This window comes from Mirounga angustirostris, unplaced genomic scaffold, assembly GCF_029215605.1.
Source record: "Mirounga angustirostris isolate CCGP_5_RB_7025 unplaced genomic scaffold, mMirAng1.0.hap1 SCAF_9, whole genome shotgun sequence".
Classification (NCBI taxonomy): Eukaryota; Metazoa; Chordata; class Mammalia; order Carnivora; family Phocidae; genus Mirounga; species Mirounga angustirostris.
Window position 1 is genome coordinate 9,412,980 of NW_026991717.1, and position 27,933 is coordinate 9,440,912.

The following is a 27,933-nucleotide window of genomic DNA, read 5'->3' on the forward strand; positions in this document are numbered from 1 at the left end:
AATTGTGCAAGACTGTTGAATCTCAGATCTGTACCTCTGAAACAAATAATGCAATATATGTGAAGAAAAAAAAAAAAAGAAGAAGAAGGTAGCAGGAGGGGAAGAATGAAGGGGGGGAAATCGGAGCGGTAGACGAACCATGAGAGACGATGGACTCTGAAAAACAAACTGAGGGTTCTAGAGGGGACAGGGCTGGGAGGATGGGTTAGCCTGGTGAGGGGTATTGAGGAGGGCACATTCTGCACGGAGCACTGGGTGTTATGCACAAACAATGAATCATGGAACACTACATCTAAAACTAATGATGTAATGTATGGGGATTAATATAAGAATAAAAAAAAAACAAAAAATAAAAAAAAAGATACATCTCCAAAAGCTACTGAAACAAAAGCAAAAATGAGCTTTTGGGACTTCATCAAGATAAAAAGCTTCTGCACAGCAAAGGAAACAGTCAACAAAACAAAGAGGCAACCCACAGAATGGGAGAAGATATTTGCAAATGACACTACTGATAAAGGGCTGGTATCCAAGATCTATAAAGAAATTCTCAAACTCAACACCCAAAAAACGAATAATCAAGTCAAAAAGTGGGCAGAAGAGATGAAGAGATACTTCTCTGAAGAAGACATATACAAATGGCTAACAGACACATGAAAAAATGTTCATCATCAATAGCCATCAGGGAAATTCAAATCAAAACCACACTGAGATACCACCTTCACCAGTTACAATGGCAAAAATGGACAGGGAAAGAAACAACAAATGTTGGAGAGGTTGTGGAGAAAGGGGAACCCTCTTACACTATTGGTGGGAATGCAAGTTGGTACAGCCTCTTTGGAAAACAGTGTGGAGGTTCCTCAGAAATTTAAAAATAGAGCTACCCTATGACCCAGCAATTGCACTACTGGGTATTTACCCCAAAGACACAGATGTAGTGAAAAGAAGGGCCATATGCACCCCAATGTTCATAGCAGCAATGTCCGCAGTAGCCAAACTGTGGAAAGAGCCGAGATGCCCTTCAACAGATGAATGGATAAAGAAGATGTGGTCCATATATACAATGGAATATTACTCAGCCATCAGAAAAGATGAATACCCAACTTTTACATCAACATGGATGGGACTGGAGGAGATTATGCTAAGTGAAATAAGTCAAGCAGAGAAAGTCAATTATCATATGGTTTCACTTATTTGTGGAACATAAGGAATAACATGGAGGACATTAGGAGAAGGAAGGGGAAAATGGCGGGGGAATTGGAGGGAGAGATGAACCATGAGAGACTATGGACCTGAGAAACAAACAGGGTTTTAGAGGGGAGGGAGGAGGGGGGATTGGTTAGCCCGGTGATGGGTATTAAGGAGGGCACGTACTGCATGGAGCACTGGGTGTTAAACGAAAACAATGGATCGTGGATCACTACATCAAAAACTAATGAGGTATTGTATGGTGACTAACATAATATAATAAAATTAAAAACTACAAAAAAAAAAAAAGAAAAGTCTTCCTGGAACACAGCCATGCCCCACCATTTACCTGTTGTCTGTAGTTGCTTCTGTGCCCTAACAGCAAAGTTGAGTAATGGTACAGAGACTGTCGGTCCAGAAAGCCTAAACTAATTACAGTCTGATCTTTTCCAGAAAGTTTGCTTACCTCTGCTTTACATACCATGGGCCATTATGGGATAGAGATCAAAGGGCACCACTCCCTTGCTGGCCCAAGTGTACCTCACGTACCCAAGCGAGCACAGTTCCCATAGACTGGGAGGTAAATGGAAGCGTACAACACAGGAGTCCTGAGCAGAGTGGGTAGACAAGGAAAGTGACTTGTGGAGACAGGTGAGATCTACCAGAAAAAGTTCCCTAGGAAATGCTTCCATGGTCTCTTTGCCTGAATGTCATTCATACTAATGACATACACCAACCTGAAGGGTCTATCAAAAAGCTCATCCTGACAGAATGTGAGTGCCTTGGTAATGGACGACCTCTGACTTTACAATGAGATGTTGTTTGGGACCTACCAGGAGGGAAATCAACAATTGTGGCTGGTCATTTACTGGTCATTTACTGAGCTGTGGGCCAGGCACTGGCGTGCAAGTAAAAAGTGTGTTTAGCTGGACACAGCGGTATTTCCCTCTGGGAGATGCCAATGTGGAGACCACTGGAAGAGAGGGCTGGTGTACCTACTTGCTCTTTCATATCTTCAGAGTCTGAATCTTTATCCACTTCCTCATCGGCATCATCTTCAAAATCCTCTGCGTGGAGAAAAAGAAATAAAATGGATGAGGCTTCCCCTGCGCCTTGGATTTGGATTCTCACCACATAGTGGCTAATACCACTGAGTAAGTGGCTCATTATCAAGTGCACCATATCCCAACACACTCTGATACAAATCACATACACAGAGGCATGGGGAGCACTGTATCATGAAGTCTAAATTGCCCCACGTCGAATGCAAAATGAGTGCAGAATAAAATGACGTACGAATACCATTCTGGGTTGCCCCGCCCAATTCACAACTATTTATGCAAACAACATTGCCAAAGTTTAGAGATCACATACAGGCAAAATTCACTATAACTCAGCACCTTGACTGACTCCCTAATTTTGGTAAGAAGGGACAACAGAAAGCATCCAGTACCACTATGGCAAGCTGATGCTTATGGAAAATCTGTTCCGTGGAAGGAGGGCAGGATTGAAAGGCACTAGAATCTTTCAACACCAAAATCTTTACAGAGATTGAATAATCATACTTTCATGCATTTAATGTCACTAGCATGGGTTGTAAATAGCCCAAGTTTTATTTCAAGTTCTTCCTTAAGGCAAATTAATTCCAGAGCCAGTCAGTACAATAGAGCCTCCATCATGGGACTGCAAATACGTTTTTTTTTTTAAATTAGCCGAGATGACCATACAGGCATTCAACCACCACCGGGCAAAATGGCAACAGTTAATAATTAAGAACAAAGTAAGTGAGCTTAGTATCTGTCCATTCTGTCTATGAAAAGCTTGCTTTTCCATACATTTTTCTAATTAGCTTCTTGGACATTTACAGTGAGCCTGTAAGAGCATTGATTCTACTTTCATCCACATCCCTCGGAAATACCACCAATATGCACAACTCACCGTACAACTCATCATTACCCACTGACTTTACCTTCGGCTAGAACACACGGAGGTTCGGAGGGGATGCTCCCAGGGACCGGGAAGGCATAAGCGCTGCTGGGTGTGACCAGGGGAAGCGGGCTCTTTGGGTAACACTGTCTAAGGATCTGAATTACGATGGAGATGACAGGCTCCAAGATTTTGTCGTCCAGGCAGTTCTGAACAAAGAGAAGACCCTGTCAGACGCTGACACCTCACACAGGGTGCCCTTTGTTAGATCAGCAGTTCAGGTAATGAATTACACCCATGGACAGTAAATATCCTTTTTTTTTTTAAGATTTTATTTATTTATTTGAGAGAGAATGAGAGAGAGCAAGCACATGAGAGGGGGGAGGGTCAGAGGGAGAAGCAGACTCCCTGCCGAGCAGGGAGCCCGATGCGGGACTTGATCCAGGGACTCCAGGATCATGACCTGAGCCGAAGGCAGTTGCTTAACCAACTGAGCCACCCAGGCGCCCGACAGTAAACATCCTTAATGGAGAATGTCTACTTGGAACATTCTAATGGAGAATTGTGTCTAATGTAGAATCGGCTTTGGCCCAGGGCATAATCTGTATTTTTATTTTTATTTCTTTTTCACAGCTCATATGTGATTGGAAGGAATTTAGTCTGAAGAGAGACTTAAAAGTCTTTCAGGGGACACTGTGGCTAAGGGAAGACATTGTCCAGGAGTGCCAGGGGAAGAGGAGGGGAGTATCTTCCTTCTGCCATCCAAGTGTCATTGTGAATTATTGCCTAAATTAGAGAATGAGCAGCCGAACTGATGGAAGCCTTACTTTTCTGTTTCAGCCAGTATCTGAATAGAAAACCATAAAGGAAAAAAGATAAAATATGAAATCAGAAAAAAAAGACTAAGTGAATCCCAAGTACCTAAATTAAATAACATGCCTGTTCTCAGAGCCCACAGTGTTGATCTCTCTTGGTACCTACCCAAAGCAAAGAAAAATTGGGTTTGCAGATGTAACATTTTGATACTGATGCAACCTGACAAGACCCTTCTTTTCAGACACTTTGAAAAATGCAAAAACAAGTTTACTAAATTAAGAGTGTTGGTAGTAAGTTGGTAACTCTTTGGCAAAAAAAATAGGCCATTTTCTTCAGACTCTTAGTAAATGCTTTGTCTACTGACTACATACAGAAAGTTGACAAGTGTGAGCTTCCAATCTGATATTCCTAAGGGGTTCCGTGGGAGCTCTAAGGCCAACAAGTCATAGTAGTAGAATGGAGGATGCTGAGCACCTGCCACAGGGCAGAGGGACTGTGATGACACTAGGCTGTGGTATCTCCAGGCCCACATTATAGGCAGCTTCACATAAAAAAAACATGGAGAAAAAATTTAACAAACTTTTAGCCATGAATTCAAACTATCCAAATGATTGAAAAAAAAAAACAAAAAACAGTAAGCTCAATGTTCAAACCAGGAATGTTTTAACACAATCAAAAATGCTATTTCCCCTTCGGTGTGCTCAAATGGTACCCCCATCAGGTGTCCTGAACCCACAGCAGGAAACATCCTCCATGGAAAATGAATCAGTCAAGGCTACCTCATCCCTGAGACTGGTCAAATGATTTTTAGTGCTTAGTGAAAAGTATCAGTACTGGAAAAAGCAAGAACTAAGCATGGGGGAGGGAGAGAGGGAAGGTAGATGGCTCATCACAGGTCAGGCTCTGAGCTTCATTCTTAGGAGGCACAGAGCCAAGGACAAACCAGGGGACTCTCAAAATTACCAAGCATTTTGGAAGCCAGCTGTGTCTGTGATTGTCACTGGTATTGTTATTGATAAATGTGACAATAATCCTGTGTTTTATTTTGTATGGGATGGTGCAGGTGAAAAGTCAGAGGAAGGATGGAGGGAAGCTCACCTGCCCTGATAGGTTGGGCCACACCGTGAATCTGGGGGATAGACAGGATATTAAAATCAACGGAAACCAAGGCATTAGGGTTGTAGTGAATTACTGCCTAAATCAGGTTGGTAGGAAACAGTGTAGTACACAGAGTCCATGGAAAACATTTATGAATTTTAGAATGATCCTTGCTTCCAAAGGCATCTGCCAAGGTTTCCCTAGCGTAGACAGGTACTGTGGCAGGCCAGGAGGTGGAGCATGGGAGGCACTCCGGATGCAAAATTTAAAGGGGCCTCAATCTCAGCCTCCTGCTATCACAGGATTAGCACTTACGCTGTGCATCAAAGATGACAAGACCCCAAGAAATAGGATCCCTGTGAACAACTGTCTCAGAATTGGGGGCAAAGGTGAAAATTTCTGGCTCACTTTCCCCATCACTTCCAATAATACACCTGTTACTTGGAAAAGATGATGAAATATGACAGTGCTTAACAAATTCAATTCACACTTAACGTCTTTGAATTAGCTTTGGAATAATAAATACACTACTTCTTTGAGACACGGGCAAGCGAGAGGAAAGTAGCTCCTCCTTATCCGCGGGTTCGCTCTTCCCAGATTTCAGGTGCCCACGGTCAACAACAGTCTGGAAGCAGATGATGCTCCTTCTGCAGTACCATCAGAAGGTCGATAGCCTAATCCTACGTCCCAATGCCTCACTTCCTCTCATCACGTAGGCTGTTTATCAATCTCATATCATCACAAGAAGAGTGAGGACAGCATAGTAAGGTATTTCGAGAGGGAGGGACCACATTCCCATAATTTTTATAACAGCATATTGTTATAATTGTTCTCTTTTATAATTGTTGTTGCTGGTAATCTCTTGCTGTGCCTAATTTATAAATTAAATTTTATCACAGGCATGATTGCATAGGAAAAAAACAGAGCGGATATGGGTTTGGTACTCTCCGCACTTTCAGGCATCCGCTGGGGGTCTTGGAAGGTACCCCCCTGGAGGGGGGTGGGGGGGCTACTGTACAGCACTCAGCTCAGATCCTGGAGCAAAACCACCTGAATTCAAATCCCAGGCTGATGATCACTAACAGCATAACCCTGGCAAGTTGCTACACCTCTCTGTGCTATGGTTTCCTCAACTAGAAAGCGGACATAGTAACAGAACCTCTCTCATAAGGATGTGTGTGAATCAGAGTTACAATAGGCGAAGAGCCTACACAATACTACACACTCAGGAAGTGTTCGCTAGCGGGATGTCAGCAGGCATCACGAAGCTCATAAAATCTCCTAAGAATCCGAAAGGAGATCCCAGAAGGCCACTGCTACTCAGCACAGAGCCCTAGTAATAACCTTCACGATAAGAAAATGAGACACTTTAGTGGAAAAGTCCAGGAATCCTGGATGTAAGTCCCAGTTCTCCTCCCAACTAGCCAAAGCCGTCCGTGTCTCTGCCTGAGCTCCCATGGGCTAACCCCCTCCTTCCCCCGATCTCTCCCTCCTTCCTCCTGTACCCTCGGATGCCCTCCTGCCAAACGGCAGCCAGAATGGTCCTTTAAGGTCATAAATCAGTTTAATGGGTATAGAGTTTCGGTTTTGCAGATGGAAAGAATTCTAGAGATCGGTTATACGACACTGTGGATGCACTTAATACGACCAAACTGTACACTGTAAAATGGCCAGAATGGCCAACCTTTCCATTGTATAAATTTTATCACAATTAAAAAAACAAAAAGCATACATCGTATCAGGTCTCTCCCCTGCTTCAAACCTGATAGAAATAAAATCTGAATTTCTTTTCCTGGTCTAGAAAGTTCTTCCCTCCTCTTTTTCCTCCCCTTTCTCCTTCCCCCTCTCCTTCCCTCTCCTCCTCCTCCTCCTGATTCTGTTCCTTCCTCATCTTTCACTGTTATGGGCATCACCTGCATCATCATCATTGTAATTTGCAAACAGCCACCAAAATGACATCACTAGATCCCAGGTTCCCGTGTTGGCCATCCAAGGACTGCAGGGCCTTCTCTGGCAGAAGAGGGGGAGGGCTGATGGGCAGCTCAAACCAGCACAGCTGCAGCCCAGTTGCTGGAGGCCCCCTAGGCTAGAGCAGCCTGGCACACAGGGCCAGTCCGGCCTCCGCTCACATCCTGTCCACTCCCAGCAGAAACTGGAGGCTGGGAGCGTGCTGTGAATTCATTTACTGAACAGCTGAGGTCTTCCCTGACTTGCTGAGAAACTGCTTTTAAAATCCTGCTTGCAGAGGCACAGGGGTGGCTCAGCCGGTTAAGTGTCTGACTCTTGATTTCAGCTCAGGTCAGTATCTCAGGCTCGTAAGATCGAGCCCCTGGGTTGAGCTCCACGTTGGACGCCACGGTCAGGGTGGAGTCTGCTGAAGATCCTCGCCCTCCCTCTCTCTCTGCCCCTCCCCCCCAATCCCGTGTGAGCACGCACGTGTGTGCTCTCTCACACGCTCTCTTTCTAAATAAGTAAAATCTTTTTCTTGTAAAATCTTTTAAAATAAATAAAATAATAAAATAAAATGAAATGAAATAAAATAAAATAAAATCCTCTTTGCAGAACCAGACTCCTAACTGTGGAGAACACACTGTGGGTCACCAGAGGGGATGTGGTTGGGGCATGGGGAAACAGGTGATGGGGATTAAGGAGTGCACACGTGATAAGCACCGGGTGATGTATGGAAGTGTGGAATCACTATATTGTACACCTGAAACCAATATTATACTGTATGTTAACTAATTGGAATTGAAATAAAGAATTAAAAAAAAAAGATGAAAGGAAAAAAATTAAAAGGAGGCCATTAGGGTGGGCCCTAGTCCCATATGACTGGTGTCCTTGTAAAAAGGGACATTTGGACACAGACATGCACACAGGGAGAACATCCTACCAAGATGGAGGCAGAGATGAGGGCATGCTTCGACAGGCCAAGGGGCACCAGCCCTGCCGCCACCTTGATTTGGGACTTCTGACCCCCAGGACTGGGAGAGAATGAATCTCTGCGGTTTGTGGTGCTTTGTTATGGCAGCCCCAGGAGACCCCTACGGGGAGGTTCCTCGCGCCACTCTTGGCTGTGACAATTCCCTAGAAAGACTCAGAACTCACTCAAAACTGTTGGACTTGCAATTATGGTTTCCAGGATATTATTATGTCGTTAACATGACAGATTAAGATCAGCTGAAGAGTGAGGCCCGCAGGGCAGAGTGCAGCTGTCTCAGGCCACTCAGGTGGCTCCAGACGGACACCGCAGACCCAGGGGCTGATAAACAACACACATTTGTTTCTCACACTTCTGGAGGCTGGAGGTCTAGGTTCAGGCACCAGCAGGTTCCCTGTCTGGGGAGAACCTGCCTCCTGGTTCACAGATGGCCATGTCCTCACACGCAGCAAGGACCAGGGAGCTCTCTGGGGCCTCTCTGAATAAGGGCACACATCCCATTCCCAGAGGCTGCACCCTCATGACCTAATCCCCTCCCAAAGGCCCCACCTCCCCATGCCATCACTTTGGGCAGCAGAGTTTCAGCATATGGATTTGGGCGACACAGACATTAGTCTACAGCACCAGGAGAAACATTAAACATGAGATAGATAGACAGATATTTTATATATATCCTGTTTCCAGGTGCACAGGCCCTTTCAAGTCTGTGCTTCACTTGCTACCTTCTCTACCTTCTCCCTCACATGGATATGTACTTCTGGGATCACAGTCTTCTTCCTTTTTTGCCCTTTTAATTTTTCCTAACACAGAGCAGAGAAACAGCCAAAGAAGGCAGAGGGCAGAGGATTTGGCTGGAACTCACAAGCTGGCATGGGGGGCTGCTAGGCATCAGCAGTGGGTGGGGGGTGTTTCACTCGAGATCTGGGGGGACACAAGCTTACAAAGCATGGTGACGCTTGGAGAAATTCCAAGCACTGCTTCACCCAGAGAAACAGAATGTTCAGTGCATCTCTTTCATGACGGAGAGGTTCCAAAGCTGTGCTGATGGAGAGAAACCCACAGGTGATAGCAGACAGAAAATCAGATATTGTTCGCAGCCCAGTACGATGTTACTGTTCAGATGCAGGGGGGAGGGGGATGCTGTTTTAATAGGAAAAGTCTACAGATACCACGGTTGGAAGACAGCACACTCATTGACTGCTTCATTGTCTCGGATATACGCAGGTATAGAAAAAGTGGACAGCGTCCCGAGAGGAGCAAGGTGACTGAGGAAGGGGGTGCAGAGAAGACGAGCTAATGTGAAGACAGCAGGGAGCGTGATGCGCATCAAGCATGGCTGCCATTGCCCCAGGAGAAAGGGAGTGAGCAGATGATCGATATTTGGGAAGCCTTCACCTCCTCCATAGGGTGGCTGTATGTAGCCTCGCACTATGGTGTTTAAATTAGTCCTAATCAAGTGCAGTTAAGGACTCTGCTGCTAGGGTTGAAATCCGGGAAACTGGAAACTACATATCCCACTGGGGTACAGAGAAGTAACAGCCCTTGCAGGTGCTCCCTCTGGGGAGCTGGGATGCAGTTCCTCTTGAACTTGGCATGACCGGCTTTTTCAATAATTCAGGTCTCAGCTTAGGTGTCACCTGCTCAGAGAAGACTCAACCTCTCCAGCAGAACATGCTCTCCCTCCACCTGTGGGAGTCACCATGGACGGCCTGTCTTGATTGATGTCAGGGAGCAATATGAAATGACCTCCCTCGCTGAATTTTTTGCTCCCTTAGTGTCTGACTCTCCTGCTAGAACGTTTACCCCACAAGATCAGGGGTCTTGCCTGTCGTATTCACCTCCAGATTCCACAGTGCTCATTATTCCAGTAACTGCTCATGCTCATAAAGCAGCCAAGTCATGGCAAGCACTCCATTAAATACGAGACATCTCTACGTTAACGTATTTAGGCCATGCCACAAGCTAGGTTTTATTATTTCCCTCTTTTCAAAAAAAGAAGAAACTTGAGACCCAGGGGGTCTCAAAGTTTCCCAAGTGTAAGTGCTAGGGCTGGGATGTGAACCCTCTTAACCACTGCCCCACACAGTGTAGCCAATAAACACATGATCGAATGAATGAACCCATCACTGCATGAGTGAACAAACGAATGAGGGTTTGAATCCAGAACCTCTGCTCATAGCAGGCAGCAAGAAATATACTGAGGTCCTCACAGCTCTGTTCATCAGGAACCATCCAGGTGTCATCCAGCTGCAGAGGTAACCCCAGGGTTAATTACCTGGGTGGTGCTGAAGAGGATCTCCATGCCCTGGGCTGCCAGGAAGGCCTCCCTGCCAGACCGGAGGTTGGCAATGTGCTTGAGGCTGAGCAGGAGCGCCCGGCGGATCAGCACGTAGGTATTGGCGACGTCTTGGTGGTGCCAGTCTTGGTGCAGCCAGAGCAAGCTGGTGACGTAGCCTCTGTTCACAGCCCTGCGGCTGTTAGACTCTGAAACCAATGGAAGAAGGGATGTCAATCATGGGCTCTCCCGGTCACACCTGCCTGAGGATGTCCGGTGTACGTCCCTCAAGGTACTTATTATAAACAAACTAACAACAACTTTCCATTGGAGAAAACTGGCAGACATCACCTTAACCAAGTGATCAAAGTGAACATCACCTTGTATGTTGCAAATGAGAAGGACACAGCATCACTTCTATAGTCTCCATGCCCAAAATGCACAGTCCGAATTTAACCATGAGGAAAATCAGCAAACCCAAAATGAGGGGCATTCTACCAATCATCTGACTGATACTCTTCAAAAATGTCAAGGTAAGGCAAAAAAAAAAAAAAAAAAGGAGGGGAAGGAGAGAGGAGAGGAGGAGGGGAGGGGAAGGGGAGGACGAGGAGAGGGAAGGAGGGAAGGGAAGGGAAGGAGGGAGCTAAAGGATTTATATAACATGTAAGTACAATAGAGAATTGTAATTTAGATCCTGAGCCGAAAACAATTTTTGTCCTTTGCTACAAAAGGCATTAGTGAGGCAGTCAGTAAAATTTGAATAAGGTCTATAAATTAACTAGTAGTATTATATCAATGTATATTAAATTTTGGTAAACTGTGCTTATGTAAGAGAAAATCCTTATGTTTAGGGAATTCACAACTGGAGTACGTGAATGTCTGTAACTTACCCTTAAAAAGTTCAGAAAAAAATTATAATAGTGTTGGGGGGCAAGGTTGAAAGAGTGAATGAGAGAGAGAGACATTTCTACCAGATCTCCATTCTTCTTTGCTAAATCTCAGCAGACTTAGGGTATAGTCACTGGGTTGAGTAAATTACAAGACTTCGTTTGGGAAGAAGACACTGAATGAAACATGATGGCTGAAAGACTGTCACGTGTCACAGATGTGTTGCATGTTTTTCCTAGAGCGCGTGGAAGCCAGCTTCTGGATAATCAAGGTCTGGCTCAGTCCCAGAAAGGAATTCCTCATAGTCAAGGCTCCCCAACAAGAGGATGGATTCCTTGTGGTAGTGGATAGCGGGACACTGACAATGTTCAGACAGCGGCTGGAAGTCCACCCAGTGGGGATGGGGTATGGGGTTTTCTTCTATCTGATGGGGAAACGTAACAGAGGGCTTTCATGGTGCCCTTCAGTACCGCAATTTTTCTTTGATAACTGAAGGATCCTGGTGGAGACCTCCCGTGAGACACACATCCTATGGGGTAAGTGCATGATACCCTGATTTTCCCAAGATATACTTTAAATTCTCTCTGAGGACACACAGAGGTGAGAATAGTCCAAGATACCTCTCTCAGCACTTAACACATGCTCCTTTCCAGTATAACCTCCTCGCCTGGGCTACTGGCTTGGTGGACAAGTGTGTCCCTGCCCAGATCTCTCCAGCAGGTGGCTGGTCACTTCAACTCCTGTGAGTAAAGTGCACCACAGGACTGCAACCAGCTGACTTGCAGCACAAATGCCCAAATCTCGCAGCTCTGTTCTCACTAGTGCATTCCTCCATTACCCAAATCGTTCACTCTGGCTTATAAGACGATATAGGCCTCTGGCCGAGTGCATACGTGAGAGAGATCCCCCGAGCTGTAACTGGAGAAGCAAAATTTCAGCTCAAAGTCAGATTTTTCCCTAAGACCATGTAAGTGCACATAAGTGAAAAAAATAACATAAAAATTCAGTGCTTTATTCCAGAGCGGTTTTCTCGTATTAAAGGAATTTTTTTTTCTGCGGGTTTGTCAAATTCTCAATTGTCAGGCTTGGCTGAGCCCCACTGAGATTTTTGACCCATTTGTACAGTTGGTTTTTTTTTTTCAGTTTTACAACATTTCATTCAGCCATGACCCTAAACTGAGAGTGATGAGCTTTATTTGCCCACTGATGTGTTTGTGGAAGGTTTAAATCTCCTTCATTACCTCCTTTACTGAATTATTCTTTTGCATCAAAAATATTTCTCTCCTTGGCTGGTCCCAGCCACAAAGCGCCAGAGTTCTTCACTGCTTAAATGAGGTTCCAGCCTATCCAATATCTGATGTTTAAAAGAAAACTGGGGATTAAGTAGGAGGTATTAGAGTATCCCCTGCTGGAAAGATGCCAGAATGTGAAAAACAGTGCACAAAGGCCCTGTGGGCAGGGAGAGGTTAAGGACTTTTGTCTTTTATCTATTTTAAGAGTAGGAGACTAATAACGTGTTATCTTAATGACCTTCATCCCCTACTCTCTTGGGGGGTGGGGGGGTGGGGATAATGGAAAAAAATCTTTGTCTCAGAAAAATCCCTTATCAAATCCTAATGATTTTATTCATGATTTCCTGTTAATCCTCAACAAGCTGCCATGTTTACTAACATCTAAAATGGCTACACCTCCTTCCCCGCCGACCGTACATCAGTCAATCTTTCTCTGAGAATGGCTTGCAGAATTTTGCAGAAGTCAATACGCATCTGAAAAAAACCGACAAGAGGAGATTCAGCAAACTGAGGAAGAGCAAATGTGGAGAAGAGCCAAAGAATGAAATGAGGGTCACTGAGATCGGCAATGTGCAGGAGTTCTAGATGATGTGAGAGGGAAACAACACTTCTCTGAGGGTGGCCAGATAGCCAGGAGAAAATGTTCCGGGTGAGCTCAGGATTTGGAGCAGGAGAGGGCTCCTGGTCCCCTGACCCTCTTCAAAACAGATCAGCTGCACTTAAGTCTGTTTATATATAAAGGGATTCCTCCTAAGGTTTTCTTGGAAAAAAATTCCTGCTCCTTAATTTTTTTTTTTTAATTTCCCAGTAGATTGGTTTATCTTAACTAGTAGGAGGATGGGGGTAGGATGGACAGGCAGGCGTTCTGAGTTTAACATCTCACTCCACACTCCCACCCTGTCTCAAACGCACCCTCAGTGCCCTTCTCCATCCTGCTGAAGGTCATTCCTGGTCACTTTTCCACTGGCAAATCCACAGACTCAACCTTGACCTTCCCTCCAATTCATCCTTTTATATTCTACCACCTCTGCGTCCCCAGATTATATCCTCCAGAATTATATCCTCTGTAGCTAATTATCAGTCTGAAATGTAACCTAGTGATATCCTTATTTTGACCCCAGGTATTCCTTCTCTGAGGTTCAAATGTTGTTTTTGGTTTTGGTTTTTTTTTTAGTGCAGACCCCATTGATGCAGCAGATTTTTACACTCAGGTAAAAAGAAAATAATAAATAACTAGAAGGGACTATGCCAAGATAGCACAAGTACTTAAGGGGGAGGAAGAGAGTGAGGATTCTATTTGCTTTAGACTTTTTAGATTTGATTTAGGCTTTTCTATAGTCCTTATTCCCCACATACTCTACAATGAACTCTGCTAATCAGGAGGGGGTAAAAAAAAATGTTACCTTCTGACAGGAGGTCCACAGACTGTTGGTTGTGCCATGTTGTAAATGCCTGTGGGCAGGGCCAATGGTCCCCAGGTTGCCATAGCAACCAACACACCTTTTTCAGCCTTACCCCCTTCCCTTCAAAAGTGAATTACTTGCCTACTAACCCCCTGAAGGCATCTGAGATCCCAGTCATCTCTATAAAGATGTTTGCCTTTTTTAAAGAGGAAAGTGTAGACGCCTTCAAGACTCAAAGATGGAATTTCTCCTGGGGAATATTCAGCCCCATGACGGGCTGGTGGAGAAATGCTCCGTGACCCAGATTATTACACCTGCCAGCACCCCACTCCTCTGGCAAAACTAAAGGAAATTTCATCTCTGCTCTTCATTTACCATATCTGGGGATTTCATCAGCCCGTTGAGGGTGAAGTAATGACTTCACAGTGACCGAATGGGCACCTGCAGCAGAGCAATGAGCCGAACAAATGAACAGCCACGGATCTCAAACAAGACGGACAAATTAGTGCAGACTCTAAACTCATCTTTCCTGTAGTCACGCATACACCTGCACGGCCTGGCTGGGCCTGCTGTCAGCTGTCTTTTGGGACTCCTTGTACCCAGCCAGGTGCTCCACCGCTTTCTAGCTGTGTGGCCTTGGACATGTCAGTTCACGGTTCTATCACTAAGTCTTTATCTGAATGACAAAACTAATAATATCCCTGCCTAGGAAGTTGTTGAGAAAATTAAATGAGATAATACATGTAACGTTGATGGCTCAATGCCTGGTGCATAATCAGCGTTCAATACCTGTTGCCTATTATGACTGTCCTCATCAACATGATAAGCAAAATCCATTTATTATTCCAACTCCCCCCCTATTGTTACGGACAACAGAGTGCCAAAGGCTCAGGATGTGAACATATTCTTTTTGGCAGCCTCATCCAAGAACAGGAGCTCCAGGGTCACATAGCTGTTGATGTGAATCTGGGCTCTACCAGTTACTAGCTGTGTAACCTTCGTTAAGCTGATTAGCCAGCCTGAACTAGATGTCCATCATCTGCAAAGACTAAAGCAAGATGAAAAAAAGATTAATTACAACATCAGCCTCACAAGTCTATTATAGGGAATGAATGCAAAGCATAACACCTGGCACAGAGCATGTGCTCAGTAAATGATAATCCCCTCCCCCATAAGGATGACATCAAACTTCACGTACCTTTTACCAGTGACAATTGCCCATGGAAAAGTTCCTAAAAAAGTAAAATGTATCCAAGTTTCTTCAATCTCCATGTAATGACTTCTCACCCCAAATATCCACCAGCTTTACACTGTTGCCCATCTGTCCTTAGACATTCCGATACAGACACCCTGAGGGTCACACCTCCCAGGTGTCCCATATAGAAAAGCCCATACTGCAGACCTTTATTGTTCCCCTCTCTGGCAAAAGTTACCTCAACTGGGTCCAATTACACCAACACTTTTCTAGAGGACTGGTTAGTGTTCTAAGATCCTCTTAATTGATAATGTTCAAGAGGTTACTAGCCCACCCTTGCCTTGGATAAGGCATACATGAGTAAGAAGAAGCACAAGGATTCCAGGCTCCTATCACTCTTGAGAACAAAAATCTTCTTCAGCCACACAGCAGACTCTGACATTACCGTCTCAAAAAATTCTTGCCCAGGGAAATTAAATAGCCTTATTGCCTCTTTCAGGAACTTCATGAAAATCCCATTCATACAAACTATTGACAATTCAGCTAGTCCTTTTCAGGATAGTGGCTCCTTCTCAGAGCAGAAGACCACTCAAGTGGGCTGACCAAACTCCCATTTACTCGTCAGGGTTTGCTTCCAAACCCTCTCTGCACTGTTTCCCCCAACCCTGAGCAATTCCATCACAGACACTGCCTATCTCCATCAGGAATCCACAATGAAAGATCCACTTTGAACGCGGCGCTCCCATTCTATAATAACCACCTGAGAACACCACCTTTGGAGACATTATTAAAATTCGAGGTACTGACGGCCAATACACACTTGCCTTTGCAACACATTTCTTTTGTGGTCTTCTCAGCGAGTCAATTTAGGAGATATTTCTGGACAAAGCAGGCTTTTACCAAGACTTATAAATCATATTATATGAACAATGCCTACTTTGCCATTATAACACCAGTTACAATTATGGAGTATTTATATACTGAATGTTTTCTATGTGCTCAGTAGTGGGCTAATCATTTTAAATGATTATCTCATTTATCTCATGAAAATGCTTTGAGATAAACATTATTTTCCTCCTTTTACAGATGAAGGCGCAGATGCTAAGAGGAGTCAGACAACGTACTGAAGCCCTTAGAGCTTACAAATGACCTCTCCATGATTCCAATGGGGCTCTCCATCTGCCTCCAAAGCTTACATCCCAGACTGTTACTCCCAAAGCTTTTGATGATGAATTGATGATAGTTTACACTTCTTCATGCCCAGAAGAAGCCCTGTACCTATGACCAGAATAACTAACTTCTTGAGGAAGGTTTCTAAAAGGTTACTGAGGTAAAGCCATTTGAACACCTGAAGCCTGAGGTGCTTGAGGGGAGTGGCTTTTGGCCGATGTTACCTTGGCTCAGCCCCTCCACCTGGCCCTCCGCCCCCATCTTCTCTGTTCCCTCCTGTGCCCTGAAATTAGGGACAGAGTTGATTTTTACTAGGAGACTTGACAAGATTTAAAGGCCCCCAGGAAGTGGCCCACAGTTCTTCAGGTCACTGGAGGAGATGTTTGGGAGTTTTCCTGTCACTCAGCCAGTGACTCCTTGAGACCAGCCCCAAAGTCAGGCCTGGACACGAGTGCAATGCCACTGGGCGGGAGAGACTGAGGCAGCTGTCCCCGGCTCCTGCCTCATGAGGGAGGAACAGCCATCCATGTGCTGAGACATAACTAATCTTAATGTCATTGATCCTGGAAATTCTACTCAATTATCACTAGCCCAAATAAGAATAATGATATTGAATTAATTTACAGGTATATATATTTTTTTCTCTTTGTAGAATAGCTGCATATCAGGAAACTTAACCGTCAAGGAAATTTCAGTTTTGAGCAAAGCTTGTTTGCCCATTGACCGCCTTTAAAAAAAGGAAAGAGGCTTCTCCTGAGCCCCAGAAATAGAAAGCGATAGAGAATGGCCTTCGCGGCAGTTTTAAATCTAGAGTCTTCTACTGCTTTTGTGCTTTAAGCACCAGTTCCTTCTTTTTTTTTTTTTTAAAGATTTTATTTATTTATTCATGAGAGACAGAGAGAGAGAGAGGCAGAGGGAGAAGCAGGCTCCCAAGGAGCAGGAAGCCCGATGCGGGACTCGATCCCAGGACCCTGAGATCATGACCTGAGCCGAAGGCAGACGCTTAACCATCTGAGCCACCCAGGCGCCCAAGCACCAGTTCCTTCTAATACCTCTCCACAGAGACATTGCCAAACCGTAGGCATTCCTGCACGCAGAGGAAAGCCTCGGATTGTGCACCTGCCTCTCTGGCCCTTGGCGGGAACCCCGTCTAAGGAAGGGCATCAGGCTGTGATGCCAGAGGAGGAGGGGCCACCACCCCGTATGTACTCCCAACACCAAACCCCTCCAGTTCAGTACTCAGCGTCCCAGGTGAAGGATCAATGGCATCTTGCGCTCTCTCCGTTCTAAGGCTTACGTTTTTTTCACAGGTTTTAGCATTTCCAAAATTAAGTGCTTCTTACCAATGGCAGTGTTTCAGTTATAACTGGCAGCGTTTTTTTCACCACATAAAAAGTGGTGCATCTTATAGTCAACAGCATCCTAGATTTGAGGAGCTATGATTAATTTTGTAACATTGTTCCTTTGAAAACTCTCTGAAATGAGTTCATTCCCAGCAAGGGGTTATCACTTGAGAGGTTTGCTGTGCATATGCAAATATGCAGAGCTATTCTGTCCTGAAAGCCAGATCCTGTGGTGGTGAGGTACGGGATAAACCATCAACTAAAACCATGCTCATTCACCCAAAACCCAAGGCACCACCACTAATTCATTCCGCAAACACTTACTGAGCAACTACTTCAGGCCAGCACGGGCCGGGCACTATTGCAGGCACAGGGGTCCTGCAGCAAGAGAGGAGACAGACCATGTCTCTGCTGGTAAGGGGCTTGTTTCCCATGGGGGGTGGGGTGCATGGAGAGCCACAGAACCAAGTAGGCACACGCGCAAAGAAAAAAAGTAGGTAATTTCAGAAAGTGACAAGTGCTATGGTGCTAATAAAACAGTAATGGTAGACGGAGCACCTGGTTGGCTCAGTTCAGTTAAGCGACTGACTCTTGGTTTGGGCTCAGGTCTTGATCTCAGGGTCCTGGGATTGAGCCCCATGTCAAGCTCCATGCTCAGCGTCGAGTCTACTCGAGATTTTCTCTCCCTCTGCCCCAACCCCAGCTCACATGCTTGCTCTTGCTCGCTCTCTGTCTCTGTCTCTCTCTCTCTCCCTCTAAAATAAATAAATAAATCTTAAAAATAATTTTCAAACAGCAATGATAGAGTGACCAGAGGGACAACTACTCTAGACCGGGTGGTCAGGGAAGACCCTTTGAGGAGAGGGCATCAGTGCTGAACCTGAATGATAGGAAGGAATCAAGAAACAGAGCTACGGTGGCAGACAATTCTAGAAATCTTGAGAGCACGGCAAGTGGAAAAGCCCAAAGTAGGTGAGTACAAATAAAAAGCCTGCAACTAAAGCCAGGTGAAAAAATTGAAGGAGAACAGTAGGGAATTATTGAAAAGGAGGGCAGGGATCAGAATGCGTCACCTCCACCACTTGGACACTCATCATGGCAGGTGTCCCTTCTGTGTCCCTGCAGAAACTTTCCTGGTTTGACGGTCTACCTACCCACTGCCAACTCATCAGATGACACTTGAAGAAGAAAGCCAGGACTTACACCAGGGAGGAGAAAGCTGCGACCTTCCCCACTGCCTTTCCTCATCGACTGATATGAGAGACACTGGTCTGTCGGCGGCGTCGCCCGCTTCTGGCTGGGAACAGACTGGCAGCGCGGACCGCGGGGAAACGCACCTGCGAAGCGCTGCAAACACCACACGCCAACAGGCTCGTGCTGCAGTATGCCTCCGGGCCTGGAGGGGGCGCTGGAGGAAGGCGGGGAGCGTGCGCCTCCGCGCTCCTGGCTGGCTGTCCTCTGTCCAATCCGGTCCTGTCTCCTACCCCCAGACCGTGTCCCCAGTAGCCTCCTACGTGGCCCCTGTGCCTCCAGCTCCCTCCACGGCCCAACACTTACGTAAAGCACAACTGGGAGGCTGTCATCATCCCCTACTCAAAAAAAAAAAAAAAGCAAGGGCTTCAGGGAAATCCGAAAGTCTGGGGACGCCAGGAGGGGTCTGGTGTTCTCTGGGTCGCACGGTATGGGGTCAGTGGTTGCCGTGCTGTGCGCCCCTAAGATTGGGGGAGGGGCTAAGGGAGAGGCTAAGCGGGGTCTCTAAGCCTCGTTGCCGCCACTGTCGACCATGTACATGCAGCGGTCCTGCAAAGGGTTTTGTTCAGGCAAAGGATGTGAAATCTTGGGCAAGTAAGTCAAACCCACTGGGCCCCGAAGTTTTCTCTACAGAACAGTTTCTCAACCTTGCGCTGTTGCCCCCTTTTGGGGCTGGAAAGTATTATTTCCTGGGGAGAGGGGGGCTGTCCCGTGCACTGGAGGAGGTTCAGCAACGTTCTGGCCTCGGCCCACTAGCTGCCAGGAACAGCCCCACCTCTGCAGATGTGGCCACCAAAACCACCTTCAGACCTCGCTGAATGTCTCCTCTGGGACAAAATCGCTCCCGCGGAGAACCACTGCTATACAATAGTTAAATATTTACCTGTCTTGCAAGGACTACCATGAAGATTGAATAGGATAATACATGAAAAGGTGCTTTGTAAACTGCTAATATCAGACGTCTGTAGGAAACGCCTGACTCACACCTCGGCATCGACAAATAATCGTACAGTCGATCCTGAATGTGATGGCTCTCCTGTGCTCCTGCAGAGTGGGGAGATGTTTATCTTTTTGTCTCTCTCTTTAAATCTCTGCGATACTTTATCTTTGTCAGTCCACAGCCAGTCATTCATTACGCCAGGATGATCCAAGTTCCAAAATCTGAAACATTTAGAGCTCAGCAATCCTGTATGTTAACCCCCTGATTCCCTAGACTGGAAACGAAATGAGGGCATGTGGGTCAACTGAACAGGCCAGTTCATTCAACGATGCTGCATTCAACGATGTACTTATTCCTTTTACAGAAAAAGAGGCTGAAAACAGCTCTGTATTATTCAACACTCAGGGAGATGTAAGAATGATGAATTTACATTGCAACAAGCTTTATAGGACCAGTTCCTGAAACTCCCAGGATTTTCCAAATGGTGGTGATAGGAAAGTGAGAGATGATCTTTATGGAGATTTACTGAGATCTAGCGTTATACTCCCACTACATGTACAGTACCTTGTTTAAATCTTACCAGTTCTCCTTGGAGGGTATCGTGTTCCCTGCCTTACAAGTGAGGTGCTTTCAGCATGGTCACTAAGCAAGGCACCTCGAGAGGCCCTGACTGGAATCCACAGTCTCCTGAGAGCCAGCTTTGAGACCACGATGCAAACACTATTCTCCACCATGTCTTACCCTCTCAGACAGTAAGAGGTTTGAGCCTTTAGCAAACACACACCCTTCATACATGACCCTGAGCCACCCCAAGGAGGCCTTCACACTGTTGGCAAAGGAACACCATGGCCCAAACCTACAGGCAGATAATCAAGCCAGAGAGAAGGCTCTGGATAAGGACCTAGTCTTACACAACTACCGGAGTACAGGACCACCTGCTTAAGACAGTATCCTGCATGGGTGTAAGAACCAGGACTGGTTCCACTCTCATTACAACTCTCATTACAACAATATTTTATGTGCCAACACTTTTGCGTCCAGCAGGAAAAACCCAACACCACCGTCCACAGCTCTGTTAGATGCAGTGTGGGGTGCCTCCAAAGACGCCTGGCCATCTTGGGAGGGTGGTTCACCATCCTGCCCATACTACCAACCATGATAATCTCCACTGGCTGCTGAAACTCCCCATTTAATCAGACTTGGTTCAGTTGTTTAATTAAGTCTCTTAACGCCAAAAGACTTAAAAGTTCCTCGACTAGGGCTCACTAATGAACACAACATTTTGGATCGTTCCCTGTGTCCCACTAGCCCTTCCTTATGACCACCGCATAGTAAAAACAAGCACACTCTTCAAACTGCCTGAAGAACGTGTCCACACATCTTTAAACCACCATCTCAGACAACAGACTGAGCTCTGAGAGTGTCCTATGAATATTTATTTCAGAAGTTTTCAAACTTGATTCCTTTAAGCCCCAAAGAACTTCCATGGACATTTCTCAGAGGCAATCAAGAGCTACTGGAGGGAGTTACACAATAAGTTAGTCATGGGGATTAAAGTAGAGCATAGGGAATATAATCAATAATATTGTAATAACGTTGGATGGTGACAGATGGTGACTACCTTTACGGTGGTGAGCACTGCATGATGTACAGAATTGTGGAATCACTATGTTGTGCATCTGAAACTAATAGAACAGTGTATGGCAACTATACTTCAATAATAAACACAAATAAATAAATAAAGTCAGCCAGCCAGCCAGGGAAAGAGGGGGTAGCGAGGGAGAGACCAGGCCATCATTCATTGGGATCTCCCACTTCTGCTTCCATTTTATGTGTTTAAGATGTGTCATTTCCTCATTTTATTTTTTTTTTAAAGGAATCTTCTACTGAGGCATCCTCAAACCACTCATCTTGTGGAGCCCTCCCATTTTTGCAAAGCCAAGCTAAAGTCAAGTACAACAATGAAGAAGTAATTTAAGAGCACACAGGGCACTGGAAAGCAGAGTCCAGGTCTCCCCAGCTCCATGTGGAGGGTGCAGATCGCCTCTGAAATATGAAGGCTTTCTGCTTTAGAGACAGTCATAACCGGGTTCAAATCCTGGCTCTCTGCTGACCTTGTTGGGGACCTTGAGAAAATTCGTAAACCTTTCTCGCTATACCTTCCTTGTATGTAAAATGGGCATGTAAGGTATCTGGCAAGTGTTGGGGCTCTGTAATCAATAGTCATGATCGCTGTTCCTTGAAGGTACTCTAACAAACCGTAATTCTCTTCCCACACCCCACCCTGCTTTCTAGGTCCTGCAGGGGCGGCAGTAAACAGTCAAGAAACATATTATTAAGTGGATAAGGGATGCTTGTGGGCCATGAGAAGGCAGACAGGCATTTCCCTTAAGTGGTGCCTTTGGCCTTGGCAGCAAAAGCAGGGAAGAGACAGGTTATCAGAAGGGCGTGAGGGAGATGGGGAAAGGTAACTGCAAGATTTGTTGCTGCTCACCAGAGGCAGCCCTCAAAAAAGCTGCTGGGGATGCTCCCCACCCTCCATAAGTCCTGCTCAATCAGGCTCACATCACTGGGGATGCAACAAATTCCAGAGGCTTTTCCAACCCAGAGCTCCACTCACCCTGCCTCCTCCCAACTCCCCTAAATAACGGCTGAGCAAATGCCTCTGAGACCATCTTCAGCTAATTTCCTTCAAGACATGCAAGCTGCTAACGCTGGGAAGTACAGATAGTGTGGAATAGCAAATATGGCCAAAATTAGATTAAAATAACCTCCTGATAAACAAATTACTCACTGAAAATAAATAGTCCACCGCTGCTGCGGCCAAGATAACTAAAAGAACAGCACCACCACGTGGCAAGAAGAGGAATTACACACGCCGCCATCTGGCCAGTCCCTGCCGCCCACCCAGCTTGGGAGGAGTCTGACCCAGGGTCAAGGAAGGGGAGCAAGGGGGAGAGGTGGTATCCTTTCAGCTTAAACCTTAAAAATATTTTATGTACTTGTGCAAAAGACAGAAATATTTGTCAGGGAGTTCTGAACTTTGAGCCAAGGGGGGGTAAAAAGAAAAAAAAAAAAAAAAACCAATGCGCCAAGTTGAACGCAGAATGACATAATGGGAGTCTGTGATTCTTCCTGTCCGGGTTCCCTTCCTCTCCCTCACCCCATCGTTCATCAGATTCGTGCTGATGCTCAGCCTCGCAGCGGAGACTCTGGTCCCTTGCACGGCCATGCTGCTGTGTTGGGCACCTCTTAGCAGGTCCCATTCCGATGCTTATATGGGATGGACCATGCACTGCTCTTTTCTCAACTAAATGGCAGATGCTCCTGCCCCCCCCCAAAAAAAAATCCTTCAGATACTTAGAAAGTATTTATGTAGCTTCCTTTCAGCTTTTGGTCTTGTCCTCTTCGGGCTAAATGAGCCTATCCTCATTATTCTCTTCTTGGAATGTACAAGGCTCAGGCCCCAGCATTGAGACTGGCATGGCGGGTCAGCCCACAAGCAGTGTGCATTACACATGCTTCCCAAACCTCAGGTCTTATGCCTATAAAATGGGGATTATAACCCCTGCTTGATAGGCTAAATGTATATATAGCGGTTGACACACTAAGAACTCAATAAACTGTAGATCTCTGTGTTGTCATTTCAATCCAGCAGTGTGATGGATGTAGCTTGTTATTCTGCATTCATACAAAGTCGATTGCAGCAGTCCATCCCAGGGTGACAAATGCAAAGATCTGTCAATACCATTTGAAGCAGATTTTTGGTTTGTCACAGAAATATACTACATGCTTCTCCAAAAGATATGGCAGAAGAAGAGACACTGAGTGTATAATCACACCACAATTTGATTCTTTCCGGGAACAGGAATTGGGCTGGCCTCTTCACTAAGGTATATTGAAAATAAATGAATGAGACTTAAATCTCAAGGAACTAGAATGCTTCCTCCATTAATGTGTTACCAGCTCTAGGCATAGCCCAATGCGAAGTATGGGGGATACAGTAGGGACCCCAGCCCTCATGGAGCTATACCCAGTAGTAAAAATGCATATACACATACACATATACAAAGATACAGGAATCATTGATTACAGTATGGTTAGTTCTTAGAGGTGTAAATATAAGATTCTATAAAAAGGCTAATGCTGGGCAGAGGTGGGGCTGGGTAGTATTCAGAAAAACCCCAGACAGAGGTATTTGTGCTAGACCTGAAAAAGGAGTAAGTGTCATCTGGATAAGAAACTTTCAAAGTCTCAGAGATCTGGGTGGGGGGAGGGTCACCCCCTCTCTCTGGTCTTCAGTTTCCCCATGTGGAAATGAGGAGATGAGGGGTAGATAATGCCAGTAGTTTTCTGGGATATAGACTACAACACTGTGTCATAACCACCAAACTTGCTAGAAGATTTTATCTTAATTATTCCAACCACTAAAAAGAATGGATAATTATGTGACATGATAGAGGTACAAAGTATTGCTATAATGACAATTATAATACATAAAGGTACCAAGCCAATGTGCATTATTACATTTACACAATGTTATATGTCAAGTATATTTCCATTTTTTCTAAAAGATCAATAGTCTTCCGGATTCTCAGGGGCCCTATATTTTTGTGAGTGTGTCTGTGAGGCCATCTTGGGGGGAAATCAGTGGAAATGGACAGACAGGGCTCTGAGCTCTCTACAAAAAAAAAAAAAAAAAAAAAGTTTGAATACCACTGCACTAAAACAACCCCCAAGGTCTTTTCCAGCTCTGATTGTCTGACCCCATGGCCCTCACCTGGTAATAGAAGAGGAAATCACACTATGTGGGCACAACACATGAGGACAGGCCCCACAGGAACCCAGATGGTACATGTGAGTCCCACCAAGGCTGTGGTGATCCCCGGTTCCTTGTGTATCACCTTAAGATCACAGGAATCATAATGCCAACCATCCTAAAACATAGACTGTCATTCTGAGAACTCTTCTGAGCTCCTACAAGTCCTACAAAAGCCTTAGGCAGGTGCATCTCAAAAAATGGCTCATTCTTTGACATTTTGCAGCAAAGCAACTGTCTGGTCATAATACCCTCCCGTCACTGCCCTGCTGATGGCCAGGCCTCGCTGAGAGCATGAGGATGTCTCTACAGGATCAGGGCCCTGGGCACTAGAAGGCCCTCCCTTCCCACACACCCAGCGCAACAGGCTGACGGCCCGTCCCAGGAGCCAGCCAGCCAGCCAGAGCATTAACTAGGAAGACTAGTGATGAAGTCTCATCTTCCTGCCAAACCTCCCATTAGCTCCCTCGCATCTCTCCTTCCCTCCACCTCATCTCCCTTCCTTTATTAACTTACTTCCCTATTTCCAGCACCCTCCCCATGCCCTCAGTCTGCAAACTTCCAGACTCCTCTAAATGCTAATTCTTAAGTTGGAGAGTAGTCTGAAGTAAGACCATCCTCTTCTTCTTGAGATTTGGGGCCTGAACCAGGAGGGGTTGCAGGGGATTCCTTATAGTGGGAATGTGACCTTTAAATCTGGGCAGCAAGGTTAATACCAAGGCGTTATCTGAAGATTCATCGCTGGGGCAAGTACAAATCAGGCAGGCAGGATGCCACACACTCATTCAAGTGCCGCTTCCAAGGGCTGTGCAATTTTTCAACCCTGCATTTATACCTAATGCTCATGGAAGGGGTGTTATGGAGCGAAAAGAGAGAGGGAGAGGTGGGCAGGGGGGAGGGGAGGGAGCGAACAGTGAGAAAAGGAGAAGAGGATGAGGGAAAAAGAAACACAGAGGTACAGGCGGAGGGAAAGGCAGATGGGAGGAAATCCACGAGATGGAGAGAGACAAAGGACAATATGTTGCTTGGGTTTATTAGAGGAAAAAAAAATTGCCTGCACCAGAAGCACTGTATCTTAATCAAAGCCTTTATTAAGTTTTGGTAACAAAAAGCTAAGAGTTTTTGCGTCGGCTAATGCATCAAAGGGCAACACTTTCTGTACAGGGAAATTGAAGTAGGGTTTGTGCACCTGTGAGTAGAGCAGAGAAATGGATGCCATGAAAGGTATGGGATTTGGATTAGACCTTTCTAGCCCCTGCACCTACAAAAAGGTCCCTTGAATGGGCAATGACTTCATTTCTGGCATCCTAAATTGCGGAGACAATTGGAATAGCAGTCTGGGACGTCCAAGCTTATTTTGCCTGCTATCGCTCAGGAAGGGAAAGAGACAAGAGGTGTCTTCTGGTTCATTTCCCTCTTCTCGCCATCCACCTATCCTACAATGGCTTCCCGTGTAGTAGCTACGGGAGGGAAGAGAGAACTGAGGCAGCATAACAAGTGTCCTATGCAACCCATGGGCTCCTTCCCTTTCTTTTTGTTGCTAAGGTGGGCAAGCAGATCCTCAGTCCTCCTTTCCCTGATACTGGTGGGCACTGCCTCCAGCTCGTCTCTATACCCATTAGGCACAGAGAGGACCTTACTGGCCTCAGATGGCCAAGCCCACCCAAGTTTATTGCCACAGAAGCACTGGCTGCCCCCACGGTAGTAAGCTAGGTCCTTCCAGCTTTATTTTGACTGAGGAATGCCTTTCCTTTGTGAAGCAGTTACAGAGATACGTTACAGTGCCAACTTTTATACGACAAGCAAGCATCAAGACCAGACTGATCACTAGCCAAAAAGATTACGTGTTTAGGAACTAAAGGTTCACATAAACATTCCCAGATATCCACTGCCAGATGGTAAGGGTTTCAATTTTAGGCAGAAACTGACTTCTTGAATTTAGGTCCAGCTGAAAACAAACCCACCCGGGATCCAAATTGACAGACACTCCATGTCAGGTCTTAACTATGTGTGAAGACAATACAAAGCAACTGGAGAATTCCGTGACACATACCTGCCCCACAGCAACCCCAGCCTAAGTGGAGTGGTACCATCCCTACCCAGACCCTCCAGGCCACGCGATACTTCGGTTGCGCTGGCAGAACAAAGATGGCGACTACGTGGTGTTCTGTTACTGCTCCTCCCCAGATCCACGACAGACTTTGCTATTTTAAATACCTTTCCTGCTGAGCTCAAATATGATCTCAGAATCCTTCCACCCACATGTGGGAGTTGGCACTTGTAATGGAAACTATCTGCCCTCCTTGTTCTAAAAGATCCTCTAGATCTGTAGAACCTGCTACTTCCCAAGTCATTTCTGCATGTCCAGAAGTGACGTTCTGCCATCCATATTTTTACCTCTTTTAAACCCACAGGAATGGCACCAATGCTGGGGAATTTCAGGATCAGTTGTGCAAAAAGAGCATTTCTATGACATACCAATAAAATATTTGGGGAGAGGTCATCTGAAACCTTGAAAGGTCTTCAACCTTTGGGTTGGTCCAATCTACATCAGTGATTTTCAATAGGAGGCAATTTTGACCTCCCAGGGCACATTTGGTGGTGTCTATAGACAATTTTGATCTTTTTAACTGGGAATGCTACTGGCCTCTGGTAAGTCAAGGCGAGGGATGCTGCTAAACATTCTGAAATGCACAGAACAGGCCTGAACAACTAAGAATTATCCCGTCCACCATGCAAGAGTGTCAAGGTTCAGAAACCCTGATGTATATTAAGGTGGAGTATTCAGTGATCGAAAGCATAGTAGAGAATCTTTCATCCAACTCTGTCATGTTACAAAGAACCTAAGATCCAGACAAAAGTCTGTGCAGACAGCTAAGCAGAATTAGCGAATAACCCCATACACCCTTCTAGTGGGACAATAAAACATGTTTTATATGCAGAGGATAGCAGGCTATCAGTTCCCCAATAGTCTATTAATATAGTTAAAGAGACATTAGAACCACAAATGTTAAGATCATTGGTTCTATGTGTGGGTTTTTGGGTTCAGGTAGTAGAGGGCAATACTACCATTTTCATACATATAAGTATCACTCATTCATTTTATTCATTCATATATATTCATTCAGAAATCATTCATTCGTTTTAATGTTTAGTCCACAAATTTATTTCAAGCTTTTCATTGTGCTGATGCAAATAATTCAGCGATCCACAAAGATGACCCTTGCCTGCAAAAGTACTTTTTTTTAAGATTCATTTATTGATTTGAGAGAGACAGAGAATGAGAGCAAGGGGAGGGGCAGAGGGAGAGGGAAAGAAATCCTCAAGCAGGCTCCCCATTGAGTGCAGAGCCTAACCCAAGGCTCGATCCCAGGACCCCGAGATCATGTCCTGA

The 27,933-nt window shown here is 45.4% G+C and overlaps 1 protein-coding gene across 1 annotated transcript in view; it reads right to left on the minus strand.

Moving 5' to 3' along the window:
• Window positions 1-27,933, minus strand: part of AGBL1 (AGBL carboxypeptidase 1) — an 805,329-nt gene that overhangs the window by 629,982 nt on the left and 147,414 nt on the right. Inside the window, exons 7-9 of the mRNA XM_045901694.2 lie at window positions 10,239-10,447; window positions 3,155-3,320; window positions 2,185-2,252 (exon numbers count right to left, since the gene is read on the minus strand). Coding sequence (XP_045757650.2) covers window positions 2,185-2,252; window positions 3,155-3,320; window positions 10,239-10,447 — 443 coding nt within the window. The remainder of the gene's footprint in view (window positions 1-2,184; window positions 2,253-3,154; window positions 3,321-10,238; window positions 10,448-27,933) is intronic.